The following is a 21,765-nucleotide window of genomic DNA, read 5'->3' as shown; positions in this document are numbered from 1 at the left end:
GCATTTCAGTCGCCTCTTACGACACGCATGGCTTACGGAGGAAGAATTCTGTTCCACTTCCCCATGGAGATAAGAGGAAATAAACAAGAACAAGAACTAGAAAGAAAATGGAAGAAAACCCAGAGGGGTGTGTATATATATGCTTGTACATGTATGTGTAGTGTGACCTAAGTGTAAGAAGTAGCAAGACGTACCTGAAATCTTGCATGTTTGAGACAGAAAAAAGGACACCAGCATTCCTACCATCATGTAAAACAATTACAGGCTTTCGTTTTACACTCACTTGGCAGGACGGTAGTACCTCCCTGGGCAGTTGCTGTCTACCAACCTACTACCTAAAATGAGAGAGCCACAGAACTTGGTTAACACAAGCCTATCCGATGTTATCCTGACGCCAAATGACTTCGAACAGGCGATAAATGACATGCCCATGCACTCTGCCCCAGGGCCAGACTCATGGAACTCTTTGTTCATCAAGAACTGCAAGAAGCCCCTATCATGAGCCTTTACCATCCTATGGAGAGGGAGCATGGACACAGGGGTTGTTCCACAGTTACTAAAAACAACAGACATAGCCCCACTCCACAAAGGGGGCAGTAAAGCAACAGCAAAGAACTTCAGACTGATAGCACTAACATCCCATATCATAAAAATCTTTGAGAGGGTCCTAAGAAGCAAGATCACCACCCATCTAGAAACCCATCAGTTACACAACCCAGGGCAACATGGGTTTAGAACAGGTTGCTCCTGTCTGTCTCAACTATTGGATCACTATGACAAGGTCCTAGATGCACTAGAAGACAAAAAGAATGCAGATGTAATATATACAGACTTTGCAAAAGCCTTCGACAAGTGTGACCATGGCGTAATAGCGCACAAAATGCGTGCTAAAGGAATAACAGGAAAAGTCGGTCGATGGATCTGTAATTTCCTCACTAACAGAACACAGAGAGCAGTAGTCAACAGAGTAAAGTCCGAGGCAGCTACGGTGAAAAGCTCTGTTCCACAAGGCACAGTACTCACTCCCATCTTGTTCCTCATCCTCATATCTGACATAGACAAGGATGTCAGCCACAGCACCGTGTCTTCCTTTGCAGATGACACCCGAATCTGCATGACAGTGTCTTCCATTGCAGACACTGCAAGGCTCCAGGCGGACATCAACCAAATCTTTCAGTGGGCTGCAGAAAACAATATGAAGTTCAACGATGAGAAATTTCAATTACTCAGATATGGTAAACGCGAGGAAATTAAATCTTCATCAGAGTACAAAACAAATTCTGGCCAACGTCAGACCTTGGAGTGATCATGTCGGAGGATCTCACCTTCAAGAACCATAACATTGTATCCATCGCATTTGCTAGAAAAATGACAGGATGGGTATTGAGAACCTTCAAAACTAGGGAGGCCAAGCCCATGATGACACTCTTCAGGTCACTTGTTCTATCTAGGCTGGAATATTGCTGCACACTAACAGCACCTTTCAAGGCAGGTGAAATTGCTGACCTAGAAAATGTACAGAGAACCTTCACAGCATAACGGAGATAAAACACCTCAATTACTGGGAGCGCTTGAGGTTCCTAAACCTGTATTCCCTGGAACGCAGGCGGGAGAGATACATGATTATATACACCTGGAAAATCCTAGAGTGACTAGTACCGAACTTGCACACGAAAATCACTCACTACGAAAGCAAAAGACTTGGCAGACGATGCAACATCCCCCCAATGAAAAGCAGGGGTGTCACTAGCACGTTAAGAGACCATACAATAAGTGTCAGGGGCCCGAGACTGTTCAACTGCCTCCCAGCATACATAAGGGGGATTACCAACAGACCCCTGGCAGTCTTCAAGCTGGCACTGGACAAGCACCTAAAGTCGGTTCCTGACCAGCTGGGCTGTGGCTCGTACGTTGGTTTGCGTGCAGCCAGCAGTAACAGCCTGGTTGATCAGGCTCTGATCCACCAGGAGGCCTGGTCACAGACCAGGCCGCGGGGGCGTTGACCCCCGGAACACACTCTAGGTAAACTCCAGGTAGCTGTCAGTACATTATAATTATCATAGTCATGATGATTTTAGGTAATAATTGGACATTTACAGATTATGAATACGTATAAGTAATACATATTCTTCTTCTTTCAACAAACTGGCCATATCCCACCGAGGCAGGGTGGTCCAAAAAGAAAAACAAAAGTAAAAATACATATACTGCTACAAAATATAGTGCAGCAGGTCACTGACTTGCTATGTCGGCTTTCAAAACGTTGGAACATTGGTACTCTGGGAATAGTGATGTTTGCTGTTTTGTAACACTACCATATCTAGTATTCACAAATGACCCGCATATTGGAGACTGAGACTGATGACTACATTTTGATCCAACTTTGACATTGCTAGTCACACAGTACTGTATCTCTTTAAATTTCACTCTAACCTGATTATTATTGACATTCATAAGAAAGACTGATCAGAGAAAGCATATTCTTGCTTCTGTTATAGTGTACAGAATTTTTTTTTTATTAACACATCAGCCGTTTCCCACCAAGACAGGGTGGCCCGAAAAAGAAAAACTTTCATCATCATTCACTCCATCACTGTCTTGCCAGAGGTATGCTTACACTACAGTTAAAAAAACTGCAACATTAACACCCCTCCTTCAGAGTGCTGGCTGTACTTCCCATCTCCAGGACTCAAGTCCTGCCTGCCAGTTTCCCCGAATCCCTTCATAAATGTTACCTTGCTCACACTCCAACAGCACATCAAGTCCTAAAAACCATTTGTCTCCATTTGCTCCTATCTAACACACTCACGCATGCTTGCTGGAAGCCCAAGCCCCTCACACACAGAACCTCCTTTACCTCATCCCTCCAATCTTTCCTAGGCCGACCCCTACCCCGCCTTCCCTCCACTACAGATTTATACTCTCTCGAAGTCATTCTATTTTGTTCCACCTCTCTACATGTCCAAACCATCTCAATAACCCCTCTTCAGCCCTCTGGATAATAGTTTTGGTAATCCTGCTCCAAAACTATTAATGTATACTGTACCATATACAGTGGACCCCCGGTTAACGATATTTTTTCACTCCAGAAGTATGTTCAGGTGCCAGTACTGACCGAATTTGTTCCCATAAGAAATATTGTGAAGTAGATTAGTCCATTTCAGACCCCCAAACATACACGTACAAACGCACTTACTTAAATACACTTACATGATTGGTCGCATTCGGAGGTAATCGTTATGCGGGGGTCCACTGTACATTAATTAAAAAATATATATTACTAATTTTTATATGAAAAGTACTGAATATAAAATATTGTGCATTATTATTGTAAAAAAAAAAAATTAAATGAAATTAAATATGGAATATCATGGCTCTGGAACATTTTGAATACCCATTATAACATTAGTGTCTTTGGGAAAATAAGTAGTGCTAAACAATCGATTTAATTAATTTTCAGGAGTGCATTGTCATATATGGGGACCTTCTGTACAGTACATACTGAATAATGAAAGTAAGGAGATTATAAAATTGCATTTGTGATTTTTTGGCATATATTGATTGTAAGTCATTATACAGTAGATGATTATTAATAATTGTAGATAATTTTATTATAATAAACTGCCAATATATTTTTTTAAGTTAGAAAATTTTAATTAATATGGAAGATGATGGTTGTAGATAATTAATTTAATACAGTACATACATTTTTTTCAATAAAGTATGTACTCGTTGTATGTATTAAATTTTTTTGATAATCATTCTCTTGGCATCACAGTATATTCCCAATTTGTACCAAAGTCAAATATGTATATTTCTGTAGGGATAAGGTTTTTGTTTAACATTTTGTTTAAAAATTTCCTTATATTTACAAATTTGCTCATGTGTTGTAGTAAAAGTTGAAATAATTCACGCGAGTTATAGGCCATTAGTCAGCTATAATTTAAAAAATATCCCTCATGATCAGAAATGGTATCCTATATGTTGGAGAGCCTTTTTAATGTCTTCTGTACTTGCTTTTTGTCATTCTGTATCATACACTTACTTTCAGTATTGGTCTTAAGATAATTGTAGCAGCACTACACATGTGTATGCACATTGCACAGCTGTTATGTCATGTGGTCACCCATTTATTTTTTACAGGGTGGGCATTAGTGATAAACTGCTTTTTATTAAGTCTGTATCTGATTTCTTGCCAAAGGTTGACTCTCGGCCATTTACAGTGGAGGTAATTGATTCGGTTGTTGACTATGTTGAATATATGAAGGAGATATTTGACTTCAGGGCCATAAAAGACCTTCTCCATGGAGCAGCAGGCCAGCCACTTAAAGTTCTTATCAATGCCATGCATGGAGGTAAGATTATTTTTTTATAAACTATTCTGTTGTATTGTAATGCTAGACAGCAAGTTCTTTTTATTAATGTTTATGCAAAACTAATTATTGTATAGTACATACTGTATTTTCACTCCCTAGATGTTAAACTATAAAATTTGTAGTATAATCACTACCCTTTTTGTTGAAATTTATTTGCTTACCATATGAATTGAACCTTTTTCTTTTTTTTTTTTCCCTTTGTGCTGTATCTAGAATTTATACTTTTTACTTGGACCTTTAAGTTTACATTGTATATCCCTGAATTTACTATATTAAATATATATGTTCTAGGTAGTAGGTTGGTAGACAGCAACCGCCCAGGGAGGTACTACAGTTCTGCCAAGTGAGTGTAAAACGAAAGCCTGTAATTGTTTTACATGATAGTAGGATTGCTGGTGTCCTTTTTTTCTGTCTCATAAACATGCAAGATTTCAGGTATGTCTTGCTACTTCTACTTACACTTAGGTCACACTACACATACATGTACAGTGGACCCCCGCATAACGATATTAATCCGTTCCTGAGAGCTCATTGTTATGCGAAATTATCGTTATGTGAATGAATTTTCCCCATAAGAAATAATGGAAATCAAATTAATCCGTGCAAGACACCCTAAAGTATGACAAAAAAAATTTTTACCACATGAAATATTACTTTTTAATACACACAAACTGAAAAAGGCATGCACAATTACATGACACTTATCTTTATTGAAGATCTGGTGATGATTGATGGGATGGGAGGAGGAGAGAGTCTTAGTGTTTAGAAGGGGAATCCCCTTCCATTAAGACTTGAGGTGTCAAGTCCTTTTCTGGGGTTACTTCCCTTCTTCTTTTAATGCCACTAGGACCAGCTTCAGAGTCACTGGACTTCTGTCACACAACATATCTGTCCATAGTGGCCTGTACCTCTCGTTCCTTTGTGACTTCCCTAAAGTGTTTCACAATATTGTTAGTGTAATAGTCACCAGCACGGCTTGCAATAGCTGTGTGAGGGTGATTTTCATCCATAAAGGTTTGCACTTTCAGCCACATTGCACAGATTTCCTTAATCTTTGTAGTAGGCAACTTCTTCAATTTCTCTCTCCCCTCCTCCAAACCAGCTTCCTCAGGTCTGGCCTCTTGCTATTGAAGTTGATATAGCAGCTCATCAGTGGTTAGTTCTTCATTGTCCTCCTCCACCAACTCTTCCACATCATCCCCACTAACCTCCAACCCCAAGGACTTCCCCAATGCCACAATGGATTCCTCAACTGGCATAGGCTTCTCAGGGTTAGCCTCAAACCCTTCAAAATCCCTTTGGTCTACACATTCTGGCCACAGTTTCTTCCAAGCAGAGTTCAAGGTCCTCTTAGTCACTCCCTCCCAAGCCTTACCTATAAGGTTTACACAATTGAGGATATTAAAGTGCTCTCTCCAAAACTCTCTTAGAGTCAATTGAGTTTCTGAGGTCACTACAAAGCACCTTTCAAACAGAGCTTTTGTGTACAGTTTTTTGAAGTTTGCAGTAACCTGCTGGTCCATGGGCTGCAGGAGAGGAGTGGTATTAGGAGGCAAAAACTTCACCTTAATGAAGCTCATGTCCCCATAAAGTCGCTCTGCCACGTCTGTAGGATGACCAGGGGCATTGTCTAACACCAGGAGGCACTTAAGGTCTAATTTCTTTTCAGTTAGGTAATCTTTCACATTGGGGGCAAATGCATGGTGTAACCAGTCATAGAAAAAGTCCCTAGTGACCCATGCCTTACTGTTTGCCCTCCACAGCACACACAAATTAGCCTTGAGGATATTCTTTTGCCTGAATGCTCTGGGAGTTTCTGAGTGATACACTAATAAAGGCTTCACTTTGCAATCACCACTAGCATTGGAACACATCAACAGAGTAAGCCTGTCTTTCATAGGCTTATGTCCTGGGAGTGCCTTTTCCTCCTGAGTAATGTAGGTCCTGCTTGGCATTTTCTTCCAAAACAGGCCTGTTTCATCACAATTAAACACTTGTTCAGGTTTCAGTCCTTCACTGTCTATGTACTCCTTGAATTCCTGCACATATTTTTCAGCTGCTTTGTGGTCCGAACTGGCAGCCTTACCATGCCTTATCACACTATGTATGCCACTACGCTTCTTAAATCTCTCAAACCATCCTTTGCTGGCCTTAAATTCACTCACATCATCACTAGTTGCAGGCATTTTTTTAATTAAATCCTCATGCAACTTCCTAGCCTTTTCACTTATGATCACTTGAGAGATGCTATCTCCTGCTATCTGTTTTTCATTTATCCATACCAATAAGAGTCTCTCAACATCTTTCATCACTTGCGATCTCTGTTTCGAAAATACAGTTGAACCTTTGGCAAGAACAGCTTCCTTGATTGCCGTTTTGTTGCCCACAATAGTAGCGATGGTTGATTGGGGTTTATTATACAACCTGGCCAGCTCGGAGACACGCACTCCACTTTCATACTTATCAATGATCTCTTTCTTCATCGCTATAGTAATTCTCACCCTTATTGCTGTAGGGTTGGCATTAGAAGCTTTCTTGGGGCCCATGGTCACTTATTTTGCAGATAAAATCACCAAAAACACTGTAATAATACGAAATGTTCCGATTGTATGCTTGGATGTTACCGCGGAGGCTGGCTGGTAAACAATGCCACTGGCGGAACATGTGAGGCTGGCTCAGGCCGCACATTAGATGCGTCTCGAACAAACAGCGTTGAGCGGGTTTTTTAGCAGTATGCGAGGCAAAATCTTAGCGATAAAATGTATCGGTTTGCGGATTTAACGTTATGTAAGGCCAACGGTATGCGGGGGTCCACTGTACAAGCATATAAATACACACACCCCTCTGGGTTTTCTGCTATTTTCTTTCTAGTTCTTGTTCTTGTTTATTTCCTCTTATCTCCATGGGGAAATGGAACAAAATTCTTCCTCCGTAAGCCATGCGTGTTGTAAGAGGCGACTAAAATGCCGGGAGCAAGGGGTTAGTAACCACTTCTCCCGTATAAATTACTAAATTTGAAAAGAGAAACTTTCGTTTTTCTTTTTGGGCCACCCCGCCTCGGTGGGATACGGCCGGTTTGTTGAAAAAAAAAAAAATAAAAAAATATGTATGTACACTCCATCAAGGGAGGTTCCTTGCTACCAGTGAGGGCAGCAAGGAACTTCCTTGGATTGAACTTTATTACTTCCTATTTTCCCAGGAGCTACTTGAACCTTAAGAGTCTAGTACCACCCTCATGAATGTAACAATGTACTAAATGCTGTTAGAATAGTTTTGCCTGAAACTGTTATATAGACGACATAAAATGTTAATGTGTATGAAGGGGAAGGGATGGGTTTGAGTTTTCAAGTTTACTCTGTGGTTGAACATGCTTTGATCAGGACAAAATGGGATGTTTTAGTGATTTTTGCACTTGTTACTACAGTTATTTGTGTTGTAGCCAAGTCTGGCTTCACTGATGCTCTGGTTTGTTTGCACCACACTTCTGTAGGTGTGGTGCAACTCTCCTCGTATACCTCTTATGTAGTAACTGATGCCAGAAAAAGCACCTTAATTAACCCCTTGGGGGCCGACAGGTCCTCTCAGAGACTTGTTCTCAGGGTCGGCCAAATTTAAAAAAAAAAAAAAAAAAAAATTCTTATAAAAAGATAGAGAATTTTTTCCCGATCATAATGACACCAAAAGTATGAAATTTGATGGAAAACTTATGGAATTATGCTCTCGCGAAGTTAGCGGTCTCGACGATGTTTACGCATCGGTGATTTTGCCCACTTTGAGCCCTATTTTCGGCCAATTCCAGTGTACTAGTTGACAAAAATCATAACTATTTTGTTAAAACTCCATTTTTTCTGTCGAATGAGTGCAAGAAACCACCCATTTACCGATTTCAACTATCCAATAAAGTGGTCAGAATTTAGCAATTTTGCCAGTTTCACAAATTTCAAAAGATGCCAATTTCCGAATAGGGTCCAGAATAAACAAGAAAGATATTCCTGGCACTAAAATAACAAGTTCTTTGTTCGTTAGTCACATCCCTAGGCCCCCCTCTTATATTTCTTTGGCTTTCCACTTTGAATTTTTATTCTTACAACAAAAATAAGATTTACTGTTATGCAGACTACTGCATTAGTGTAGAAATGGTATAAATAATATCAGCGCACTTGTGAAAGAATATTAGACTCGCCAGTTGATGTGTATTGGACGCTTGGCATGATTTGTTTACTTTTGAACTTCGGTAAAAATCGAACATTTCTGCTACTTTGAACTCGATTTCAAGGTACTTTTCATTGTGAAACCAGTCAAAATCATCTCAATTTCAATAATATGTCTTCCATTCTATAAAATGAGACCAAGAAAACTAGAATACAACAATAAATACCATACGAAAATAGTGCAAAGTCGCTGTTTTAATCCAAAAACACAAAGGTTTTTTTTCTCATTACGCACTGTGTGCTGCAGGATTTTTTTATACTGTGCACACTGACCACATAGACCCATTCTTACATATGTAGGCCTAGTGACATGGTCCTGGAGTTTACCTGGAGAGAGTTCCGGGGGTCAACGCCCCCGCGGCCCGGTCTGTGACCAGGCCTCCTTAGGTCAGTATCCCAGGATGCGACTCACATCAGTCGACTAACACCCAGGTACCCATTTTACTGATGGGGAACATAGACAACAGGTGGAAAGAAACACGTCCAATGTTTCTACTCTGGCTGGGAATCGAACCCAGGCCCTCGCCGTGTGAAGCGAGAGCTTTAACCACCAGGCCACCAGAGCCCTGGTTTGAGGGCGCTAGAATTTAGGCGTACTAGTATGTCAAAAACCCTGGGTCGTAAGACGTAATAGTACGTCCGAAACCCTCAAAGGGTTAACACACACTGGATAAAAGGTGGAGTATTAATACATGTACAGTACATAATTAAAGGCTGTGAACAATGCTTAGATTAAGCAAGTCATAAATAAATTTCTTCCTGAGGGTTCTTGGACAACATCATTATTAAGTATGAAAGTGAGGGTATTCAAACTCTGCTGTGATAGTCATTTTACTGCCAATGCTAACCTTGCATGTTCTCTATAGTGGCCATGCAAAAATTCTCTTGTTAGCCTGGTCTTTCTGTGATGTACACACCAGTCAACTTAGTCTGTTAACTCTGACAAATGCCTGTTCCATCTGACAAACCCTGACTGTTATTACCCTTCTGATGGCCAACAACTTTTGATTTAAGGTATAGCTCTTTCTCAGTTCTAAACCATAATACTGAAGGTTCTTCAGACACAGTTGGGAACTGTGTCAAAAGTATGATGCCCTTCTAAAACTGCAGTAGCCCAAGAAGGCACAGTCATTCTCAGTTCTATGTATGTTCATTACCACTGTCAAGATATTGTTCCATATCCAATGATTTTGTTAATTTCTGTTATTAATCCTGCTGTTTGAGACTACTGCTGTTGCTATTATCATTATTACTACTACTGCTAGTTACCCATATCAGTTTTTCTGCCTTAAGGAGAAAAGCAGTCAAGTTTAGTTTATTTTTCTATTTTCAGTAACGGGACCATATGTTCGCCGCATCTTTTTAGAAGAACTAGGAGCCAGCCAAGATTGTGCTGTCAATATTGAGCCTCTAGAAGACTTTGGAGGCAAGTTATTATAATGTTGGTTTACATCTTTTGAATTTTAATATATTTAAGCCCCCCTATGCTTTTACCTTTTCATGTAACTTTGTATGCTGTGTACAGTTTCCATTATTTAAAGCTTGACATCCATGACTGCTTCCAATGATTGAAGTACATATTAAAAACCAATAACTAAAAATGTCGATGAAGAAAGGGAGGCGCTAATTTCATGCACTGGCCAGGGAGGTATACCATCTTTTAGGAGTGAAGAAGAGCAGGATGTGAGTTTGGGGGAGGTGCGTGAGGCATTACGTAGAATGAAAGGGGGTAAAGCAGCTGGAACTGACGGGATCATGACAGAAATGTTAAAAGCAGGGGGAGGGGGACATAGTGTTGGAGTGGTTGGTATTTTTGTTTAATAAATGTTTGAAAGAGGGGAAGGTACCTAGGGATTGGCGGAGAGCGCGTGTAGTCCTCTTATATAAAGGGAAGGGAGGCAAAAGAGATTGTAAAAATTATAGAGGAATAAGTTTACTGAGTATACCAGGAAAAGTGTACGGTAGGGTTATTATTGAAAGAATTAGAGGCAAGACAGAATGTAGAATTGCAGATGAGCAAGGAGGTTTTAGAGTGGGTAGAGGATGTGTAGATCAAGTGTTTACAATGAAGCATATATGTGAACAGTATTTAGATAAAGGTAGGGAAGTTTTTATTGCATTTATGGATTTAGAAAAAGCATATGATAGAGTGCATAGGAGCGCAATGTGGCAGATGTTGCGAGTATATGGAATAGGTGGTAAGTTACTAAATGCTGTAAAGAGTTTTTATGAGGATAGGCTCAGATACACAAATAACCCGCACATAAAAGACAGAAGCTTACGACGACGTTTCGGTCCGACTTGGACCATTGACAAAGTCACACTAACAGAGGAGGAGCAGGACGGCTATATATAGGCAGGAAGAGGTGGAGGTAGTAGTAGTGGTAGTAGTAGTGGTAGTAGTAGTAGTAGTAGTACAAGAATTTTATATAATACCGACAGGATGAAATGACACATGCACAACACCCGGGCATCCCCACCGTAGACGTTTCGCCATCCAGCCAGCCACTGGATGGCGAAACGTCCACAACAAAGACAACCAGACGCCGCACATGTGCCTAATTTCATCAGTAGATGTAGTAGAAGAAGAAGAGGTAGTAGTAGTGGTAGTGGTAGAAGTGGGAAATAAGGAAGACGAGCCAGTCAAATACAAAGGAAGGGGAGCACTGCAAGAGAGCTAGAAACCCACAGAGGGAGAGCAAGCGCACCGAGGTGCGTGAAAGGGGAAGTGGTGAAATAAAATAAAGAAGGAACAGAAACACGAGACAGGAGAGAGAAAGACAACCCAGAGGAGAAAAGGAGAGAGGAAAGGGGAAGAGGAAGAAGAAAAAGAAGAAGAAAAAAAAAAAAAAAAAAAAAAAAAATGAGGATTCAGGTTAAGTCACGGGTGTTCTGAAGTTTGGAGCATTTTACAATGTAGTGGGAGAGGAAGGCATCTACAGAGACGAAGCCAGGGCTAAGGTTCATACAAGGAAAGTTGTGTATAAGAGAGGATTCAACTAAACGGCGACTGTTCGAGTTGGAAGTAGGGAAGACAGTTTTAGCAGAAGACCAGTCAATAGGATGGCTATGATCTCTGACGTGACAGAAAAGAGCATTGTTAGTGTCGGCAAGCCTAACACTATTTTTGTGCTCCCTAAGTCTGTCAGAAAGAGATCGACCAGTTTCTCCAAAGTATTGAAGAGGACAGGAGGAGCAAGAAATAGAGTAGACACCAGGAACATCTGTAGAGGGAGGAGAGGTATGAACGAGATTAGTGCGAAGAGTGTTAGTCTGGCGGAAGGTAAGCTTGATGTCTAAGGGACGGAGAGAATTGTTGAGATTAGAAAGACCGGAAATGTAGGGAAGGCAGAGGATAGAAGAGTTCCCATGAGTAGAGAGTTTGGGAGAGAAGAAATTGCGTTTAGCACGTGAGAGGGCCATCCTATTGACTGGTCTTCTGCTAAAACTGTCTTCCCTACTTCCAACTCGAACAGTCGCCGTTTAGTTGAATCCTCTCTTATACACAACTTTCCTTGTATGAACCTTAGCCCTGGCTTCGTCTCTGTAGATGCCTTCCTCTCCCACTACATTGTAAAATGCTCCAAACTTCAGAACACCCGTGACTTAACCTGAATCCTCATTTTTTTTTTTTTTTTTTCTTCTTCTTCTTTTTCTTCTTCCTCTTCCCCTTTCCTCTCTCCTTTTCTCCTCTGGGTTGTCTTTCTCTCTCCTGTCTCGTGTTTCTGTTCCTTCTTTATTTTATTTCACCACTTCCCCTTTCACGCACCTCGGTGCGCTTGCTCTCCCTCTGTGGGTTTCTAGCTCTCTTGCAGTGCTCCCCTTCCTTTGTATTTGACTGGCTCGTCTTCCTTATTTCCCACTTCTACCACTACCACTACTACTACCTCTTCTTCTTCTACTACATCTACTGATGAAATTAGGCACATGTGCGGCGTCTGGTTGTCTTTGTTGTGGACGTTTCGCCATCCAGTGGCTGGCTGGATGGCGAAACGTCTACGGTGGGGATGCCCGGGTGTTGTGCATGTCATTTCATCCTGTCGGTATTATATAAAATTCTTGTACTACTACTACTACTACTACTACTACCACTACTACTACCACTACTACTACCTCCACCTCTTCCTGCCTATATATAGCCGTCCTGCTCCTCCTCTGTTAGTGTGACTTTGTCAATGGTCCAAGTCGGACCGAAACGTCGTCGTAAGCTTCTGTCTTTTATGTGCGGGTTATTTGTGTATCGTTCCAGTCACGGTATTGTGCCTTTTTGTTATTTATTTAGGATAGGCTCAGGTTAGGGTGTGTAGAAGAGAGGGAGACTACTTCCCGGTAAAAGTAGGTCTTAGACAGGGATGTGTAATGTCACCATGGTTGTTTAATATATTTATAGATGGGGTTGTAAAAGAAGTAAATGCTAGGGTGTTCAGGAGAGGGGTGGGATTAAATTATGGGGAATTAAATGCAAAATGGGAAGTGACAGTTACTTTTTGCAGATGATACTGTGCTTATGGGAGAGTCTAAAGAAAAATTGCAAAGGTTAATGGACGAATTTGGGAGTGTGTGTAAAGGTAGAAAGTTGAAAGTGAACATAGAAAAGAGTAAGGTGATGAGGGTATCAAATGATTTAGATAAAGAAAAATTGGACATCAAATTGGGGAGGAGGAGTATGGAAGAAATGAATGTTTTCAAATATTTGGGAGTTGACGTGTCAGCTGATGTATTTATGAAGGATAAGGTTAATCATAGAATTGATGAAGGAAAAAAGGCAAGTGGTGCATTGAGGTATATGTGGAGGCAAAAAATGTTATCTATGGAGGCAAAGAAGGGAATGTATGAAAGTATAGTAGTACCAAGCTTGGGTTGTAAATGCTGCAGTGAGGAGGTGTTTGGAGGCAGTGGAAATGTCCTGTCTAAGGGCAATATGTGGTGTAAATATTATGCAGAAAATTCGGAGTGTGGAAATTAGGAGAAGGTGTGGAGTTAATAAAAGTATTAGTCAGAGGGCTGAAGAGGGTTTGTTGAGGTGGTTTGGTCATTTAGAGAAAATGGATCAAACTAGAATGACATGGAGAGCATATAAATCTGTAGGGGAAGGAAGGCGGGGTAGAGGTCATCCTCGAAAAGGTTGGAGGGAGGGGGTAAAGGAGGTGTGATGATTGGTTTAGAAAACCGACAAGTTGAAGAATTGAGACACTTATGCAACACGTGGGAATCTTTATTGAAGAAACGTTTTGCCACACAGTGGCTTCATCAGTCCAATACAAAGTAGAAATGGGTAAGGAGAGGCGAAGTTTGAGGTAATCAGTCCCTCAACCTGGAATCGATGTGTTGAGTCCATCACTCTTGTAGGAAATGTAGCATAGGGCCAGAGAGGTGGCTTACATACTGCAGTCAGATGAGATGAAGCAGGAGGAGGCGGGATCACAGTGGGACCTGCCACTAGTGTAAGTAGGTCGTCGTCCAAAGGTTGGGCAAGCGTTGAAGTCTTTGTACCAAGATCCCATGATGTTGCAGTGTCTGACAGATGTGATGAATGGTTTAGAAAACCGACAAGTAAAGGTGGTGTTGTGGGCGAGGGGTTTGGACTTCCAGCAAGCGTGTGTGAGCGTGTTAGATAGGAGTGAATGGAGACGAATGGTATTTGGGACCTGACGAGCTGTTGGAGTGTGAGCAGGGTAATATTTTGTGAAGGGATTCATGGAAACTGGTTATTTTATATAACCGGACTTGAGTCCTGGAAATGGGAAGTACAATGCCTGCACTTTAAAGGAGGGGTTTGGGATATTGGCAGCTTAGAGGGATATATTGTGTATTTTTATACGTATATACAGTGGACCCCCGCTTAACGATCACTTCCAAATGCGACCAATTATGTAAGTGTATTTATGTAAGTGTGTTTGTACGTGTATGTTTGGGGGTCTGAAATGGACTAATCTACTTCACAATATTCCTTATGGGAAAAAATTCGGTCAGTACTGGCACTTGAACATACTACTGGAATGAAAAAAGTTCGTTAACCGGGGGTCCACTGTACTTCTAAACTGTTGTATTCTGAGCACCTCTGCAAAAACAGTGATTATGTGTGAGTGTGGTGAAAGTGTTAAATGATGATGAAAGCATTTTCTTTTTGGGGATTTTCTTTCTTTTTTGGAGAGAGGGGGTAAAGGAGGTTTTGTGGGCAAGGGGCTTGGACTTCCAGCAAGCGTGCATGAGCGTGTTAGATAGGAGTGAATGGAGACGAATGGTACTTGGGACCTGACGATCTGTTGGAGTGTGAGCAGGGTAATATTTAGTGAAGGGATTCAGGGAAACCGGTTATTTTCATATAGTCGGACTTGAGTCCTGGAAATGGGAAGTACAATGCCTGCACTTTAACCCTTTCAGGGTCCGTCCCGTAGATCTACGGCTTTACGTTCAGGGTCCAAACCGTAGATCTACGCCATGAGCTCAGCTCACTCTGATAAACTGTAAGTGGTACATTTGGGCCTAGATATGAGAGAATACATCTATGTGGTATGTGTGCACCACATAAAACAGATCCTGCAGCACACTGTGTATAATGAGAGAAAAAAAATGAAATCATGATTTTTCAATTAAAACAGCAACTTTGCAGTGTTTTTTCGTATATTTTTTATAGTTGTATTTGCGATTTCTTGGTCTCATTTGATAGAATGGAAGACATATTACAGAAATAGAGATGATTTTGATTGGTTTTAGCATTGGAAATGGCTTGAAACTGAGCTCAAAGTAGCGGAAATGTTAAATTCTTGCCGATATTCAAGAGTAAACAAACGACCTCACACATCTAATACACGTCAGCTGGTGGGTCTAATATACATTCACAAATATGGTGATGATATTTATACAATTATTACAGTATTGCATAACAGTAAATCTTCTATTTTTTGGTGTGAATAAAAATTCATTATGTGAATAAAAAATCAAAATGGAATTTATTTGTAAAGCCTCAAAACATAACTAATGAACAGAGGAAATGTTAGTTTAGTGCCAGGAATGCCTACATTGTTCATTCTGGACCCTATTTTGAAATTGGAATATTTTGAACTTTGTGTTAAATTGGCCAAATTAACAATTTCCGATCACTTTATTTTGCAGTTGAAACAGTTGACTTGGCGATTTCTTGTGCTCAATCGATAGAATAGAAGTAATACTAGTGAAATAGCTAAGAATTTGGTTGATTGGAATAATGTAATTGGCCTAAAATGGGAGTCAAAGTCGGCAAAATCGCCGATTCGTAAATATCGCTGACACATCAAAATTCGCGAGAGCATAATTTCGTCAATTTTCCACCAAATTTCGTACTTTTTGTTTTATTACCTTCACAAAAAGATTCTCTACGATTTCATAAGAAAAAATAACATTTTTTTTTTGAAAATTCTTGGACACTGGTGCGTGACTTCAGATTTGGGCCTTGGACCCTGAAAGGGTTAACCCTTTGAGGGTCGACAGGCCCTCTCCGAAACTCGTTCTCAGGGTCGGCCAAATTTAAAAAAAAAAAAAATTATTTTCTCTTATGAAAAGATAGAGAATCTTTTCCCGATCATAAAGACACCAAAAGTTTGAAATTTGATAGAAAACTTACAGACTTATGCTCTCGCAAAGTTAGCGGTCTCGGCGATGTTTACGCATCGGCGATTTTGCCCACTTTGAGCCCCATTTTCGGCCAATTTCACTGTACTAGTCGACAAAAAACATGAATATTTCGCTAGAACTCCATTTTTTCTATCGAATGGGTGCAAGAAACCACTCATTTATGAAATTCAACTATCCAGTACAGTGGTCAGAATTTAGCAATTTTGCCAATTTCACACAAATTTCAAAAGATGCCAATTTCCGAATAGGGTCCAGAATAAACAAGAAAGACATTCCTGGCACTGTGATTATGTGTGATTGTGGTGAAAGTGTTGAATGATGATGAAAGCATTTTCTTTTTGGGGATTTTCTTTCTTTTTTGGGTCACCCTGCCTCGGTGGGAGACGGCCAACTTGGGGAAAAAAAAAAAAAAAAAAAAAAAAAACTTCTAAACTTATAGGTAGTAGGCTGGTAGACAGCAACCACCCAGGGAGGTACTACCATCCTGCCAAGTGAGTGTAAAACGAAATCCTGTAATTGTTTTACATGATGGTAGGATTGCTGGTGTCCATTTTTCTGTCTCACGAACATGCAAGGTTTCAGGTACGTCTTGCTACTTCTACTTACACTTAGGTCACAGTACACATACATATACAAGCATATATATACACACACCCCTCGGGGTTTTCTTCTATTTTCTTACTAGTTCTTGTTCATTTCCTTTTATCTCCATGGGGAAGTGGAGCAGAATTCTTCCTCCGTAAGCTATGCGTGTTGTAAGAGGCAACTAAAATGCCAAGAGCAAGGGGCTAGTAATCCCTTCTCCTGTATAAATTACTAAATTTAAAAAGAGAAACTTTCGTTTTTCTTTTTGGGCCACCCTGCCTTGGTGGGATACGTCTGGTTTGTTGAAAAAAAAAAAATACTTCTAAACTGTTGTATCTGTCTGCAAAAACAGTGATTATGTGTGAGTGAGGTGAAAGTGTTGAATGATGAAAGTATTTTCTTTTTGGGGATTTTCTTTCTTTTTGGGTCACTCTGCCTCGGTGGGAGATGGCCGACTTGTTGAAAAAAAAAAAATCAAAACTAAAGCAAAAAAATTTATATTGTATATTGAATTTATTGGTTTGCACATTTATTTGTCTATTATGAAAAAATGGTATGAAATAAGTCATTAAAGCTGTATAAAAATATTGTTGGACTGTAAATAGACTAGCATCATGTCGAGTATATTATGAAATACACCTAATTTGTTCCTTGTAGGTCACCATCCAGACCCCAACTTGACATATGCTGCTGATCTGGTAAAGGCTATGCAGGAAGGAGATTATGGCTTTGGTGCAGCCTTTGATGGTGATGGTGTAAGTCAGCTCAGAATTCTGTTTTATAACTTAAAGGTTCTAAAAGACTGAGGATGAGGCTTTATACATTTTTTGTATAAATGAAGACCCTGTGAGTGATTCTGTTGAAAAATTACTTCTATGTTTACTGTAACATTAATTCAGATTTATATTGGGTGTAGAGTATGAAACCAAATGTAGTCACAAGTGAAATACCTCTATTCTTCAATCTTCAAAAATACAGTTTCTGATCAAAGAGCTCACAGAAATAATGTTGAAGTTGAATGGTAGTATCACTTAAGCTACTCCACATCATTATAGGGGTTTGACTAGTTTCCTGGTGGTGGTGGTAGCAGAGGAGAATGAGGTAAAGCAGTGTTTTATGGCAGCAGTTACAAACATTATCTTGTATTTTTCTTCCCTCTCTGTATTTCTTTTGCTGATTTCTAAAGTATCATAACCCACATAACCAGGACTGTTAGAACATACAGGCTATATCTCATCTTTGCAGAAATAACTATTCTACCCAGTACGTATTCATTTAAAAAGAAATATCTGTTTTGAGTGTGAGTATAATACATACTACATTTCTGGGTTTCCCATTGTTATTTGGGCCTTAGCAACATGACCTCTGCAGTGAGGTGGGTTTGACTGTTCTATACGTAGTAAACCATTCCATACATGATGGTATGCTTAACAGTTTATAAACATTTATTTACAGTATATCACAGAATTTTGAGGTTTAAAATTCTTTTCTCACTCGTTACTGTAGTCCTTACCACACTGATTAAGAATAAGGTGATAAAAGGTAATAACTCGGCAACTAGTTTTTTAGTGACCTTTGAAATAAGTAAAGGTTAATTAAATTGTATAAATTCTTATAATATTGGTTTTGTTTTAGATTTTGCTGCTAATATTTAGTTATATTGGAAATTTTAGTTATCAAACTTTTTTGCCTTAAAAGTTACTTAAACAAATAAAATTGTTTTTTTGTAATGGATATATGGTATATTTAAATTGCTTTAAGAATGTCACTTCTCCCTTGGGAAGGTGCCTTCTCAGTGAATGGTTCTTGATCCAAGGAACCGGACTTATCCTTCTCTTTCTTGAATCAAACCTGAGTGCCTTGCATTTCCCAGGTGCTATATGACCTATAGAGGGTTAGTGCTCCCTGCCTCACAATTGTGATAATAAGGATGTCGCTAGATGTACTCCTTCAGAGTAAGAAAGTAAATTGTAATCAGATGATTAGCAATATTAGCATCATCCCTGTGGTAGAAGCGTTTGTGTTTCTTCTGTATCCTTTTCCCCTGTCAACAATATCACATTCTGTAAACAACAGTTTTTAACAAAATTGGATCTACATGCAGTGTGCTACTACCCTACTTTATATGATAGTTGCATATTTCTTAGTTTAACCATCATTTAGAATAGGGTAGCCACATAGTATGGGTGTACCCAGTTTTGCTAAGAAAAAGAAAAAACTATCATTGATTACATGTCTTGTTTTCAGTAGGAAACTTGAATGTTATTTAATTAAGCTCGTCTCATTTGCATAGGACCGCAACATGATTTTAGGCCACAAAGCATTCTTTGTGACGCCATCAGACTCTGTGGCAGTCATTGCAGACAACACGGACTATATCCCTTACTTTAAGAAGAACGGTGTAAAGGGATTGGCTCGCAGCATGCCCACAGGATGTGCTATAGATAGGTAAGAGGAAAATATTGTTTGTGATTCAGACATGTCATAATTATGACCCCCTGTGGGTTTAGTGCTTAGTTTTGACTGTAATATTAATATAATTAAGTGAAATGAATGAATATTCACTGAAATAAAGGGTTCATAATTTAAATAAACTTGACAACTTGATTAGTGGGTTGTATGATTATAGCTATTATAATCATGGAACACTAAACTCGTAGGATTATACAGCGCACATGGGGGGGGAGATGGAAGGTATTCAGGCTCAGTTCAGGAAACTGGAGCACAGATCCAATTCCCTAGATCAAGAGCCCCTCGCCAGTGTCGGGGAACCTTCCTTGAAAGGTGTGGGTTGCATAAAATAGTTGTAATCTAGGAATGTATTATGGAACATAACAGGATAGTTGATGGACTTACTGGGCATAGTGCTGGGCAGGGATAATCATGTAAGAATGAAATGAACACAAGAGCATAATACACACACCTACCACCTCTATGATCACATCAGAATTACCACATGTAGCAAATTCCTAGGAGAAAAAGGGATGATGCACATAAGTGAATTTGCACTTAGCAAATCTGTATAAAACAGGAGAAACCTATATTATAAATAAAATAATAGGAAAATTGTGATATATGTTTTCCTAAAGCTCCTTTCTGATAATAACCTGAGAAAACAGTATGGGAAAAGGATTTTGCTTAGTCACTTTACTTTAGAATATGTCACTAAATACTGGATTACTGCATTGCATACTGATTAAACAATTTTTTTTTTCTTTTTTAGTTCTGTGAATGGCCGAGTATTCTGTGGCTTATAATTATTATTTGTCTTTGTTATATGCAGTCAGTCACCACTATTCCAAAAGTAGGGGACAGTTTCTTTCAGTTACAGCTGAAGTTCAGGTACGAATGTAAACTGGAGTACATATTTAAAAAAAAAAAAAGATTAAAAGTCCAAGGAATGCATTTCAACACTCATTTCAAATCATTACATACAGAATATTTTAGAACATATAACCTATTTATCACATAGATTGTTTCCCATTGTATTTCTACTATAACTTGCTGTATTTTCATCTCTATTCAGTCACTCCACAAAACTTAAGATCATTAAATCAGTTTTGAAATAATGTCGTACTTTTGTAATTGACCTTTCTTGTTGTACATATGATTGTAGTTAATTACATAAGAGATTCTACTGTGTTTACCAATGTTTTACTACATGTAAACTACGTTATTTGTACCTCATAAAGAAATAAAATTTGTATGTTGGGAACTGGGAGAGATGTAGACCAGTAAAAGTTTTATTTAAGTTAAATGTTATGGGTCTTGTGTGGTAAATTTGTATATTACAAAGATTTAATAGTAAAGTTCCCTTTGCAGTGAAAAGACAACACAGTACCGTACTTTATGGGAAAAGAGTATTGGTGGTATATTACATTATTATTGACAGGGTAGAATGGAAAGTAATATTGTAGAAGAACAAGGAGAACTTGGGAAGAATAGGGGATGTTTAAACCAAGAATTAATATTGAAGCTGTAAGTGAACAGTACTTAGGGAAAGGTAAGAAACTGCTTGTTGTATTTTTTGGATTTAGCAAAGGTATACAACATTGTAGATAGAATAGTACTATGGCAGACGTTGCAAATGCATGGATTAAGTGGTAGGTTACTAAAAGCAGAGTTTGTATGAAGATAGTGAGGCATGGGTTAGGGTCTCTAGGAAAGGGAAGGCTATTTCCCAGTAAAAGTAAGCCTTGGACAAGGCTGCATGACATCACAATGGTTGTTTAATGTATTTAAAGATAAATATTAAAAAAAGTGAATGCTAGGCGGTCAGGAAGAGGTGTGGAGTTAGATAATGAATTTGATACAAAGTAGGAGTTCTCACAATTATTCGTTGTCAATGATACAGCTCCTTTGGGGGATTCTGAAGAGATGTTGTGAAGATTGGTGAAGAAATTTGGGAGGAAATATAAAGGAAGGAAATTAAATGAGCATAGCAATGATTAAGGTGATGTGAGTAACAATGTCTAGAAAATGAATCATTGAAAATCAGATTTGAGGAAGGAAGTATAAAGAAAGTAAATTAATGTATTGTGATGCTTGGGAATGGATGTTATCAGATGGGTGTCTGAAAGATGAATGGGAAAATTTGATGTATTGAGGCATCTGTGGAAAGAAAAGGTAATATATCTAGGCAAAACTGGGAATGTATCAGAGTATAATGGTAAAAACACTTCTTTACTGTATTTGCTTTAAACGTTGTAGTGAGGAAGCTAGAAGCAGTGGATATGTAATGTTTGAGTGTAGTGTGTGCTGTGAACACTATGCAGAGAATTAAGGGTGCAGAACTTTGATAGTGTGGGATTACTAAAATTATAATTCAGAGGGCTGGGGGACAGGGGCATTGTTGAAGCAGTTTGGGCATTTAGTGGCTGGAGCCTAATAGGATAGAGTATAAATCATGGGTAGAAGAAAGGAAAGGTAGTGGGCATAGGAAGAGTTGAAGGGAGAAGGCAAACAAGGTTTTGACTGCT

The 21,765-nt window shown here is 39.3% G+C and overlaps 1 protein-coding gene across 1 annotated transcript in view; it reads left to right on the top strand.

Moving 5' to 3' along the window:
* Positions 1 to 21,765, top strand: part of Pgm1 (phosphoglucose mutase 1) — a 67,089-nt gene that overhangs the window by 20,383 nt on the left and 24,941 nt on the right. Inside the window, exons 5-8 of the mRNA XM_070096548.1 lie at positions 4,202 to 4,355; positions 9,921 to 10,013; positions 17,444 to 17,541; positions 19,080 to 19,234. Of these exons, the coding sequence (XP_069952649.1) occupies positions 4,202 to 4,355; positions 9,921 to 10,013; positions 17,444 to 17,541; positions 19,080 to 19,234 (500 nt within the window). The remainder of the gene's footprint in view (positions 1 to 4,201; positions 4,356 to 9,920; positions 10,014 to 17,443; positions 17,542 to 19,079; positions 19,235 to 21,765) is intronic.

Source organism: Cherax quadricarinatus, chromosome 4 (genome assembly GCF_038502225.1).
Source record: "Cherax quadricarinatus isolate ZL_2023a chromosome 4, ASM3850222v1, whole genome shotgun sequence".
Lineage (NCBI taxonomy): Eukaryota > Metazoa > Arthropoda > Malacostraca > Decapoda > Parastacidae > Cherax > Cherax quadricarinatus.
Note: the sequence above shows the minus strand (reverse complement) of the source record. Positions and strands in the feature narration are given on the sequence as shown.